This window comes from Lathyrus oleraceus, chromosome 3, assembly GCF_024323335.1.
Source record: "Lathyrus oleraceus cultivar Zhongwan6 chromosome 3, CAAS_Psat_ZW6_1.0, whole genome shotgun sequence".
NCBI classification, from domain to species: domain Eukaryota; kingdom Viridiplantae; phylum Streptophyta; class Magnoliopsida; order Fabales; family Fabaceae; genus Lathyrus; species Lathyrus oleraceus.
This window is the reverse complement of record NC_066581.1, coordinates 45,239,967-45,253,037: the sequence shown is the minus strand read 5'-3', so window position 1 is coordinate 45,253,037 and position 13,071 is coordinate 45,239,967. Positions and strand designations below refer to the sequence as shown.

At 35.0% G+C, this 13,071-nt stretch overlaps 1 protein-coding gene across 1 annotated transcript; it reads left to right on the top strand.

Annotated features, from left to right (window-relative positions):
- The first annotated feature begins 11,133 nt into the window (after positions 1-11,133).
- Positions 11,134-12,614, top strand: LOC127132408 (uncharacterized). The gene is made up of 3 exons (XM_051061358.1): positions 11,134-11,717; positions 11,788-12,032; positions 12,139-12,614. The coding sequence occupies exons 1-3, from the start codon at positions 11,250-11,252 to the stop codon at positions 12,383-12,385; spliced, it is 960 nt and encodes a 319-aa protein (XP_050917315.1). The 5' UTR covers positions 11,134-11,249; the 3' UTR covers positions 12,386-12,614.
- The last annotated feature ends 457 nt before the right edge of the window (positions 12,615-13,071 follow it).

The window sequence follows — 13,071 nt, the reverse complement described above, 5'->3', positions numbered from 1 at the left end:
CACACTCGATGTTATGACATTATATTATGACAACCTGGATGGTACACCTTTCAGCTGGACCAAGTACATCACTTGCTTTCATCACTCATGTAGAAAATATGTTGAAAACAAACTCATAGTTCTACAGCATGAAATGCAACTAACCAACAAGACTGCAAGGGATTGGTATGTTGTTCAACTAAAATATGAAAAATTAAGGGTTTGGTTTCTTGAGAAAATATGGCAATTAATGAGGAGTGGAAAAGGCAACAAGAATATTGTCTGCCTAATGAAAAGAAAAAGCCACATTACTAATGAACTATCTCTTAGTATTGGAAATAGCACACTCTGCCTGAACACAATCAAACTTCTCAAAGAACCTCTGCTAGGGCAAAGAAAGTTTTCTCAAAAGTTCAACAACATGTCTCAACATCCGTCAACATCTAGCTCAAAATCCTTTCATACTAGAACTTCCTCCATGGAATTTTTAGATGAAGATTTGATGGAAGTAACTCCTCTGCGTATGATACCAGGTAACGTTCCAAGCTCACCTTCCATGGCTAGAGCTAAGCAAGGTAACACGCCTGAAAAATCGCCTGATAAAGAGGACATGCACTCTACTGATCGCATCATAAGAAACCTAGTTACTAGGATACTAAACGAAGAACATGGAGTTAAGGACACTTTTACCCCTCTGTCCAGAAGGGAACCCTCACCTGAGGTGGAAAGCCAAGCTGAGAAAGATGATAACTCATCTAAAACAGAAAAGGAAGTAGCTGCTGAGGGTCTATGTTCTCTTGGAAAAAACTTACCTAGTATGTCCCCTGATACTGCTCAGGACATTGAGGAAGAAGGGTCTGAGGAAGAAGATGACACGTTGGTCAATCTTGTGAAAACAAGTGTAGCTAATAGACCGAGAAAGAGGAAGAGTATGGCTGAGATAAGAACAGGTAGGAAAGAGAAAAGGGTTGCTGGTATAAGTCCCTCCAAATCTTAGAGTAAAGTAGAGGTCAAGAAGAAGAAAGACAGTGAAAGTTTTGAATCTAATGAGAATGTTGAAGACGATGTTCCAGACATCTCCTCTGACAAAAGAAAGGCTGTAAAGAAGTCTTCCAACAAAGTAGCTGTTGAGCACCTAGACAAATGGAGGTTTGTCACTCAAAGAAGGGTAGCAGTTGAAAGAGAATTGGGGAAAGAGACTGTTGAAGTAAAGGAAGTAATGAAGTTAATCAAGGCAGCTGGTCTTATGAAAACTGTGACTGCTCTGCCTCAATGCTATGAAGGGCTAGTCAAAGAATTCATTGTAAACATTCCTGATGAGAGTTATGGAAAAAGCAGCAGGGAGGTCTGCAAAGTGGTTGTTAGGGGTAAGTGTGTGAAACTTTCACCAACCATCATCAACAGGTTCCTGGGGAGAGGAACTGATGAAGGGGTAGATCTAGAGGCCACAGATAATGAGATCTGTAGGATGATTACAGCTGGCCAAGTTAATGAATGGCCCAGTAGGAAACACCTTGCAGCTAGTAAACTAACTATCAAGTATGCCATCTTGCATAAGATTGATTCTGCAAATTGGGTACCTACTAATCACATATCTACCATCTCCATTGCTCTTGGGAGGATCATTCATGCCATCGGAACTAAGATAAACTATAATTTTGGAAGGTTTGTGTTTGATCAAACCATCAGACATGCCTCCACCAATGCTGTGAAGTTACCCATTGCCTTTCCCTCCCTTATTTGTGGCATTATCCTGAGCCAACAACCAGGGATTTTGAGCACAAGTGACATCCCAAGCAGGAGAAAATCCCCTCTGTCCATCCATTACAAGCTGTTTGAGGGAAGTCATGTCAATGATGTCATGACATCTTCCAGAAGGGAGTTTGCATCCAAAGGAAGTCTGATTGACCAACTAAAAGAGACCCGCAAAGAACTGGAGAAAGGTATGAAGGTGGCCAAGGCCAGAAAGGAAGCTTTAGAAGTTCTCATTTGTAGCCTGGAAAGGGAAGACATAGAAAAGGCTGGAAAGGACTCAAATACAAGATCCCAATCCTGTTCTGAAAGCTCAGAAGACTCTGAAGGTGTAGCTGAAGATGAAGATGAAGGTGAAGGAGATACTTCTTCTTCTGATTAATGGTTCCTACCTGTTTTGAAGACTGGGAGGTGTGGTGGAAGTTGGGATGCTGTTTGGAAAGATGATGTTCTTTCTGTTTTTGTATTTTGTGGCAGTCCTTTTGATGCCTGTTATGTAATATTTAGGGCTCTTAATGAGTTGCTTGAATTTGTTCATTATCTCAGCTTTCTGCTGTGTATAATGATGTTGTGTACTTCCTGAATATTCTGTGTTAACATGCTTAATGTTATAACACCAGTTTTAACTTTCTCTGCTAGACTAAGACATTTATTTTGTATGATTGGTCACCTTTGGTCAATTTTGACTAAAAAGGGGGAGAAGTGCTTGATATGGAAGTTGGATGTGGCTGATCAGAAGGACAACTATTATTGACATGGTGCACAGGTGCTGATGTTGAAGCAGATGTCAGTATGGCATTCTGTCTGGTACAGGTGCTGGAGTTACAGTAGCTGTTTTTTGGTGAATGCACAGATTTAGGGGGAGAAGAAGTACCCTTGTGCATTGTGCATTTGTGTGTCTTACTAGTTGCATCCATAACTAGTAATTCTGTTGTTGTTGCACAGATTTAGGGGAAGGAGAAGTACCCTTGTGCATGTGTGTATTACTAGTAGCCATAGCTAGTAATTGTTTTGCTTCTGCTGCTGATTAAACTACTGTTATGTGGTTTAACTGCTGATAGTTTACCTTGTGAACAAAAAGGACAGATATATGTTTTAGCCAAAATTTGCCAAAGGGGGAGTTTGTTGATTCTAAGTGTTGGCAGCATTTTTGGTAAAACAAAGAGTGTTCACAAGATGTCATGTGTGATGTCTTAACATAAGATATCCTATGTACCTGCTGGAGTTAAAGAACATATGCAAGCAGGATTGTTTCAGAATGCCACATACATTGACAAGGCTTCTGATATTTGTTGTATCTGCTGGAGCTTATATGGAAGACATGTTCATGCAGGATTGTTTCAGATGACATACTCAATGTCATGGTATCTGATATGGATGTACCTGCTATAAAAGGAAATTGGATTATGTAAGATTTTTCCAGATGTCAGACCCGATGTCATGACATCCTGTACATAGAACATTCAGTATGAATGTCTGGTGTTTTGTGATTGCACAATTAATGGCAATCATTGGTTGATTGAAGATATGGCTAGCTGGCGCATTCTATCAGGGATTTCAACCAGATTTGTTTATTTTCCAAGGAGATCTTTACAGCTGATATGAAAAGATTTGATTGGAAAATATATTTAGGGTTTTCAAGATGTCCAATGTTTCTATAAAAGGGGACTCAGAAAACCTGTTTGAACACACAACCAAGACTGAGCGAAATTTAGAGAGAGAGCTAGGGTTTGTGTCTGTAGGTCATTCAAGTCATCCATTGATGATTGAATTAGACTGATTTGTCTTCTTGATCAAAGCTTTGAAGCAAGATCAAGAGTGTGTCTTCTTGATTGAAACTGTGAAGTAAAATCAAGAGTTTGTAATTGAAAAGTATTTGCTTTTCACAAGGGATTGTTGTTTAAAATCACGGGTGTGTGATTGTAAGGGAAGTGAGTGGGTTCTCATATCTAAGAGTGCTTAGGTAGAAATTGCATGGGTAGAGATTAGGTGAGAAAGACTGTAACTTGGTGAAGTGTACGGATAGTCTTTGAACTAATTCTATTTTAGTGAATTTCCTTCCTGGCTTGGTAGCCCCCAGACGTAGGTGAGTTGCACCGAACTGGGTTAACAATTGCTTGTGTTATTTGATTTACCATTCTGTTTCTGTTTATCCATTGTTTATAACCAGATATCAGTGTCGTGACATTATCTTCGACATCTTATATATGATACCAGAATTTTACTCTTTCAACAAGTTCTTTCGTTTCAACATGTTTCTCACCATGTTCATGATCAATCGATTCTTCCTTTCGGAAAATCCATTTTGTTGTGGTATAGGGAGGTACTACCTCATTTACTATTCCCTCTTAATCATAAAACCTCCCAAAGTCATTTGAGACATATTCCCCTCCACCATTTGTTTTGAGAACTTTGAGCTTGTGACCGCTTTGCCTTTCAACCATGGACTTGAACTTCTTAAACACATCGAATACCTCATCATTTCTCTTGATTAGGTATGTCCATAGTTTTCTACTATGATCATCAATGAATGTGACAAAATACATATTGCCACTAATGGAATCAACTTGCATCGGTTCATAGACATCCAAATACACCACCTCAAGGTGACACTTGATTCTAAAACTTGCATTCTTGCTGAATTTTTATTTATGTTGCTTCGCTTTCACATATTTTTCATGTATATGAGCATTTAGGATCAAAGCCATGTTTGCATCCATAACGTGTAACGTCTTGTTCTCCATATGAATATTGTAATCCTTCTCAAGTAATTGGCCAATACTTAGAAGATTACACTTGATTTCGGGGATATACAATACATTCTTTATCAAAGAATGTCCATTATCTCTTCTCTTGATTGATACATCATTGATCCCTTCCGCCGCTAGAGTGGTATCATATATGAACTTAACCTTGTTCTTCATGGCACGATTGATTGTAACAAACCAATCTTTCCTTCCTGTCATATGCATTGAACATCCGGAGTCCAAATATAATTGATTGCTGCACTACACTGCTTCCATCAAAGTCACTATTTCATTTTCTTCAGTATGTAACCAGTTGGCATAATTGTGCCATCAGTTACACTTCAGTTCTACAGTATTTTTCAAATTGTTGTTGTTGCTATCTTGCAAACTTTTGTTGATGCATTCTCCTTCTATGATCATGGCCAAAAGTGTGTTTCCATCATCAAAATCTTGTCTTGCAACCCTAGACTCATCTTCTTGAGGTTCCTTCTTATTGGAATTGCACTCTCTTATAAAATTACCAAGTTTTTTTGACATTTAAAGCACTGCATATTGCTCTTGTGAACCATCTTTCTTCCTTTTCTACCTCTTGTGCTGCCACCTCTACAGTTGTTTGATCCAACAACCTTATTGCCACTGCTTTCACCCTTTTAGAATGTTGAATTCTTAAAATCTTGAAATTTTGGGGCTCTTTGTAGTTGCATGTCCCTAATTTATTCAGGGGGAGCACCCCAATCCGGTTATTTTGTTGCTTGTCTTATCATTTTCATCTTTGATTTAATTTGGATTATTGAGTTTCCTCTATGATTGCACGTCTTTGAATCATGTTTTAAAAGATTTGTTTTTAGCATGCATAAACCATTAGTTATGTTTGATCTTGATCATGATGTTTTTGGTTAATTGCATGAGTAAGTGGAATAAGAACCTTTAATGCTTTTTATTTGAGTTGAATACAAAGGAAAATCTCAAAGTCATTTTATAACTATGAAAATTTGAGATTTTATGTGTTTGATCCGAATCATGGGAATCAAACACATTATTTGATTCAAACCAAATTGGACAGGCGCAAAAGAAATATTTTCTAACCATTTGGTTCAAATCATTTTTTACACAAGACTCAAATCAATTTCTTACTGGTCACATCTGCTTGATTTTATTTGAATCGAATATTGTACATAATTCAAATCAAACAATTTTTTTAGCATTTTCTTTTTTAGTTTGTTGCTTTTAATTCAGATCAAAATTCACACATGATTTGAATCACGAGGTCTTTAATTAGAATCACACTTTTCTCATAATTCGAATCAACTAAAAAATGTTCAAAATTCTGTTTTTTCTTTTATTCCACTTCACTTTTTCATTTGATTCAAATCATGAATTGCTCTTGATTCGAATCTAACTGGCTTTTCCAACCATTTTCAGTGCTTAATGTCAAGCACATATAAAATCTTTTTGTCATCATTTTTCTCACATCATCTTATCATAATCAACAATGTGATTGAGTGAAAAGTCAATTTCCTCTATTTTGAAAGTTCAAAGTCTTGCAACAGAATTATTGCATCTTCAACTTCAATTTCATTCAGATCTTGATAATAAGGGATTTGTAATTGATTGAATGAGGCGTTTTCTCGAAACTAATCGTTCTTGAAGATTTGGTTGAGATTTTCAGGTTTTCTGCAAATAGTTTCTACTAGTTTAAATTTGGTTTATCAGAATATTAATTGTTTGGTGAATATTTGGAAAATAGAATAATAGAAACTTTCGGTGTTTCAAAATTTGTTGGGGTATGACTTCATTAACATGTTCTTAAGTAACATCTTTGACTAGTAATATGTAATTCTAAGCAATTATTACTATTAACATTGGAAGCTCTTATCATGACTCATGTATGAGTCAACAACGTGAGATTAGTCTTATTACCTAATAGACGATCTCTCAGCCTAATAACCAATATGTCAACATTAAGTTTCAATATAGTATGCAAATATTAATGCCCACTTTTACCAATATCTTTATTCATACATATATCAAACCTAAATATATGTCTAGACTTTAGTGTCCAATAGATGACAAACTTGGAGCTTTTAATGATCAATACCTTTCAAATATCAAGTCATACCATGAAAAATGTTTTAGGTAGCTAATCCAAAACAAGCATTAAGACGAAGAATACATCACTATTAAAACTTAAGAAGAATTACATATAACAAATGGCCTGGATAAGAACATAAGTAATAAGACAACAACATCTAACTCCCAACAAAAAAGAAAATCAGATACGCTTACTAATCATAGCTTCATAATCAAGCCTTAGAATAAGGAAGTTGAAAAGCATCGGTTGACAATTCCTCGGACAACGCTTCCTCCATCGATCTTCCTTTCCTATTCTCTCTTGTTTTGAGTTGTGGCGAGAACCTAGTTTCACTAAGGATCCATCTTAAATTCCATTGAATTCAATCGATTCTTCTCGAATCAAATGATTGCTTCAAATGAAGATGTGACACCTCTACTTATATGCTTGGAAAAGGTAGGCTCGCTAAGCGCACCACCCAGGCTCGCTTAGGATTACTACTTTTATCTAGGATAATTAATGTGAGTTACCTTAGGCCTATCCTTTTCATCTATACTCACTAAGTGAATTTTCGAAGCTCTCTTAGCCACTAAACCATATCTTCATCTTTAAGTAACTTAATCATGAAGTCTTTGAACTACCTTTGCTCGCTAAGTGAACCTGTGTTTCTTGGATTAACGAGGATGGTCATTTTCTCGCTAAGCGCACCTATATTGTTGGATTTAGTGAGCCTTGATTTGTTAGGAAAGATCCTTGGTTTGGTCTCTTATGTTGTTTTGGTGATTTCTTAATCCGTTTTTCCCGTTTTCAATCAATGCATAATCAAAATGTACAGAAAGGCATTTTATCACTTTTCATTGATAAGTCAGATATTTTTCATATGATATCTTGTAAAAATAGTTAATAATTGCCTACACATTAACATATTTTGGCACTTATTATATTCCTAAGATAGAGCAAGTCAAACTCGCTAGTAGAATCTATGAACTGAATTCATAGAGAATTCAATTTTAAAAAAAAATGCACATGTTTTATGACATGAATGCTAATGTTATCATAAAGTAAAACAATGTTTACTTTCATGAAACCAGAATTCCTATTTAAATCTATAATTAATTGGGGCACTGAATCCAATCACATTCTCATCATGATCAAGAGCAATGAAAGAAATGAATGAGAAAATGTAAAATCATGTAAAGGCAATAGAAAAATATTTGTTAAAGACTATGAACCTAACTTCAGAGTCTTTTCCATAGAAGAGGACCGAACAAACATTCAAGAAACTATGTCTTCACTATAGGCTAAGTTATGCTAAAAGATTATTAGCTAAGAGATGGATTCTCTAGAATCTAACAAGACCTAAAACTTAGTAGAAATAACTCTTGGCTCCAAAACTATAAGTTATAATTGGATTTTGGAAAAGAAACTAAAACCTGATAGAATCATTGAGAAATACAAGGCTCTATCTGTAGCCAAGGGTTTTAGACAACGAGAGAATGTAGGTTTCTTCCACACCTTTTAACCTATTTAATTTAGAGGTACACCAAATGGAAGTTGAAATTTCTTTATTTAAATGGTGATTTGCAAGAAGAAATCTACATAGAACAACCATAAGAATCAGTGGTTCATTGACAAAAGATTAATGTTTGTAAGTTAAATAAATCTCGTTGTTGTCTAAAACAAGCTCCTAAATAATGGCATGAAAGTTCGACAGTATAAGTACTGCAAATGGATTTAAAGTAAATGAATGTTACAAACGTATTTACTTCAAATATGTAAAAAGGACATTTGCACTATCATATGTCTCTATATAGACTACATATTTGATTCACACGTTCATTTCATTAATAATGTGAAATTGTTGTTGTGTAACAGATTTGATCTCGAAGAAGTGAGTGTTATCCTTGGTATTTAAATTACTAGGCCAAATAAGGAAATTTTGTTGGATCAGTCTCACTACGTAGAGAATATCTTAAAGAACTAAAAATATTTTGATTGTAGACTTGCTTGCACCTGATATAATCCAAGTATTGAACTCCTAAAGAACACCAGTATAAAATAAGAAAATGTGAATATGTGAGCATTATTGGGAACCTCAGATATGTCATTGACTATATTAGACCAGACTTTTCCTATGTCATAAGACTATTGTGCAAATTTACCATTATACATAACATAGATCATTAACACGTTATTGAAAAACAATTATGCGGTACCTTAAAATGACCGTGAACCTTATATTACATTATCAAAAGTTTCTACCTGTCGTTAAGGGGCACCACGATACTAATGGGAACACCTTATTAGATAGTTCCAAAGAAACTAATAGTTACATCTTATCATAGATGAAGGAGAAATCTCTTGGAAGTATATTAAACATATGATTCTTGTTCAATCCAGTGTGGAATCAGAAATGGTAGCTTCTGCAATTGCTATTGAAGAAGTAGGTTGGTTGAAATGCTTGCTAGCGAAGATTCCACCGTGGAAAAAAAATGCATTGTTGTCTTGATCCAATGTGATAGTACCACATGTATTGCAAAAAAATGGTTAGCATAACGTAAAAGATAACACATCTATCCTAAGCACAACATCATTAAATAATTCCTATCTAAAGGAGTTGTTATAGTGGATTATACTGATAAAAACTTAGTCAACCCTTTGATGAAAGAATTAGCTAAGGAGAAATTTCAAAGTACATCCAAAAGGGAGAGATTATTGCTAAGAGATCAATGAATCACACATAATGGTAACCCGACCTAAAAAATGGATATCTCAAGAATTAGGTTCAATGAATAATAACAAATTTTAAATTGACATGAGAATGAACATGCTTCTACATGATTATTGGAGACATTATAGATTGGGGTAATAAAAACTCTTAATTAGATATATACTCTACGTGGAGCGAAATATCTAACGACAAGAGTACTCTTGAGAGTCACACATTTGTGAATGTGGAAGTGAGATTGCTTCCTATAAATTTCAGACGTATATTTCTAGAGTGTCCACTAAACTGGGATAGATATGCATGACCATAATATCATGAGTTTTCATTGAGAGTAGACCGGGATTTTTTTTTGCTTTGATGCCAAAGATGGAGTTCAAGACTACGATCACTCTTGTCAAATCTTAAAAACTTACTCACTATGTTGAGGTTCAAGTCTAGTGACACCTTTGGTGATGTACTACTTTATATAAGTGTTTGTCGTTACTTCTAGAATTTATTTGAAAAAAATTCAATTAGGTGATTAATGGAACATTTAATGCCAATCATTAATGTTTGAACAATTTGGCAAAGAAAATGTCAAAGTTTCAATATGATGATGAATTTAAAAAAAATCCTTAAATCCCACTTTAATAGAAAATTAAGTGTGTATCATTATTAATTGAAAAACTCTATGTCACACATTGCCTAGTTTACACACTTTAATTTGTTTCCATCATTAAATGATTGATAATACTTCCTTTTAACAATATCTCTAGCACTCACTCTTTTAGTGGACTAAATACATATTAGTCTCTCGCTTTAAAAATAGATCTTCCATAAAGTGGTAGGACACAAGTGCATTTCACCCAATAAAGAATATATAGTAGTAGAGATGGTGTTGAAAAGAGAGTGCTACTATCTATCATCTTCCATCATTATATAAGGAAAATAAAATTCTAAGTCTCACATCAATTACTTTACATTTACTTTACATGCTTTAGTTTCCAACCTTATATAAGGAATGCTCATTTCATTTTAAAATACACAAGTGTCTATTTTTGAATTTTTTTCTTCCTCAGATTTTTTTTTGAATTGTCGGATGCCAACTTTTTCCTCTTTCCGACTTGTTAAATTTTTTAAGTATTTCTTAAATTCTCTATATTTAAATTTCTTCAAACAATGATTTAGAGTGGTCAAATTACCTTTATTGAATTCTTTTTATAGTATTATTAAAAAAAAATCGTCCAAAAAAAATTATTTAAGTGGTCAAAAGAATTTCTCATTGTTCGTCGACATTTTACGCAACTAAATCAATAATTTCTTCAGTGATATAAATTGTTTCCAGAATTTTTTAAAATGAAAAAAAAATCAAAATTATCTTCTTTTTTTTTCAACCTTGTTATTATTAATTCTAATGTCCATCCTTTCTTTTTTGAAATATATCTCCCAGATAGACACATGGATATAACTTATAAGACCACAGCATCATTGATTTGTTATAAAAATAAATTCAAGAAATATATAGTAAAATTAGAAAGAAGTGTTAGATTTACAAAATCAATAAACTGATTGATCATGCATGTGGTGGGCAGTCTCTTGATACTTGAATAGATTTAAGAAGGACACTCCACTTTCTTTGTTTGTTTTTTCCTTAAACAAATTAGATTTTCCTTTGGATACATGAAAACTAATGAAGTGTGTGACTTCATAGATTTACATGAGTACGTCTCTTAGGGACGGGTATTTGTCACAAAAACGAAAATGGTTAACAAGAGAGCTTGACAAACGAGATTTTGTGCCGTCAGATGTTTCATTGTGGAATACGGCATTGGTGAATGGTGATGATTAATTATTTTTCTGTATATAGTAATTAACCAACTTTTTTTTCCTATCCCTCCTTCTACTACTAGCATTCTCCATTATTCAAGTATCATCACTGCATCAAAACGTGCTTCTAAACTTTCTTTACATTTTCTCTCAGAAAGAGTCATTCATGGACGGAATAGAACACAGAACAGTTGAAGTAAATGGAATCAAAATGCATATCGCTGAGAAAGGAAAAGAAGGACCGGTTGTTTTGTTCCTTCACGGCTTCCCTGAACTCTGGTACTCATGGCGCCACCAGATTGCTGCTCTCGGCTCACTCGGTTACCGTGCGGTGGCTCCGGATCTCCGTGGCTACGGGGACACCGAAGTCCCTGCTTCAATAAGTAGTTACACGGGGTTTCATATAGTAGGTGACATCGTTGCTCTCATCGATTCACTCGGTGTTGAACAAGTGTTCCTTGTAGGTCATGACATGGGTGCAATCATTGGTTGGTATCTATGCATGTTTCGCCCCGAAAGAATCAAAGCCTATGTGTGTCTCAGTGTTCCCTTCCTCCGTAGAAACCCCAAAATCAAGACAGTTGATGCTATGCGTGCTGTTTACGGTGACGATTATTATATCTGCAGATTTCAGGTAAGTCCCGGTTTAATTAACTAAAGTAATCCACATATGATATCATAATTGTTTTTGATCGGTATCACAGGAACCAGGTAAAATGGAATCTGAGATGGCTGAAGTTGGTACTGCATATGTGCTGAAAAATATCCTCACAACACGGAAAACTGGTCCTCCAATATTCCCAAAGGGAGAATATGGAACCGGATTCAACCCGGATACCCCTGATACTCTACCCTCTTGGCTCACAGAAGATGATCTTGCTTATTATGTCTCCAAATTTGAGAAAACGGGCTTCACTGGAGGATTAAACTATTATAGAAACTTTAATTTGTAATTTTCTTTTCTCTATGCTTCAACAATTGTTTTCCACAAATAATCATGCAAGTATGAAACGAATCCCAGTTCTAATGACAGTTAAACTATTTTTGTATTGCAGAAATTGGGAACTCACGGCACCATGGAGTGGAGTCCAGATCAAGGTGCCGGTGAAATTCATTACAGGTGAGTTAGACATGATATACACCTCGTTTAACACGAAGGAGTATATACATGGGGGAGGTTTCAAGGAAGATGTGCCCAATTTGAAGGAAGTGATTGTGCAGAAAGGTGTGGCTCACTTCAATAACGAGGAAGCAGTAGAGGAGATCAGTAATCACATCTATGAATTTATCAAGAAGTTCTGAGAAGATATGTGAATGAAATAATCATGCCGCTAAGCCTATCTCTTGATTCTTAGTAGTTGCATGTGTGTTTGCTTAAAATAATTGTTCACCTGTACTCTATCGACAAGATACTGGATCTACCTTTCTAGTTTAAAATAGATCTCCCACGGGGTCACTAAAATATTTTGTCTATATACTGGTAAAGTAATAATGCAGGACATATATGACACTACCAGATATTTAGTTTTAAGTTTCATTTATATTTAAGTTTCAGTTTTGTAATGTGGATTTGAGTTTTTATTATTATAAAATTCATAGTTATTTGGAGATTGTGACAGATTTTTTTGTGAATTAAAAATTTGAGAAAGTTAGTTATAAATTTCTGGTCTCTCTCTATTCTCTACATTCTTTCATCTTTATCTTCTTCAATTCTTGTGCATTAATGGAGGTTCATTGTTGAACTCCAACAATTGATATCCAGAGCTCCGGTTCGAATTTACATAGAAACACGAGTGAAGTAAGATGTATGAATGATTTCATTCCTGCAATTCGCGTTGAATTGAAGTTCGAAATCGAAGAGAAGCACAAATCTTGATTCTCATGGCTTGGGAAACACGAGTGTCGGTGAGAATTGAGTGATTTGCACAAGAACGAAGATGAACGGTGGAAATAGTAGCTTGAACACAAAGCTTCCAGTATTTGACGGA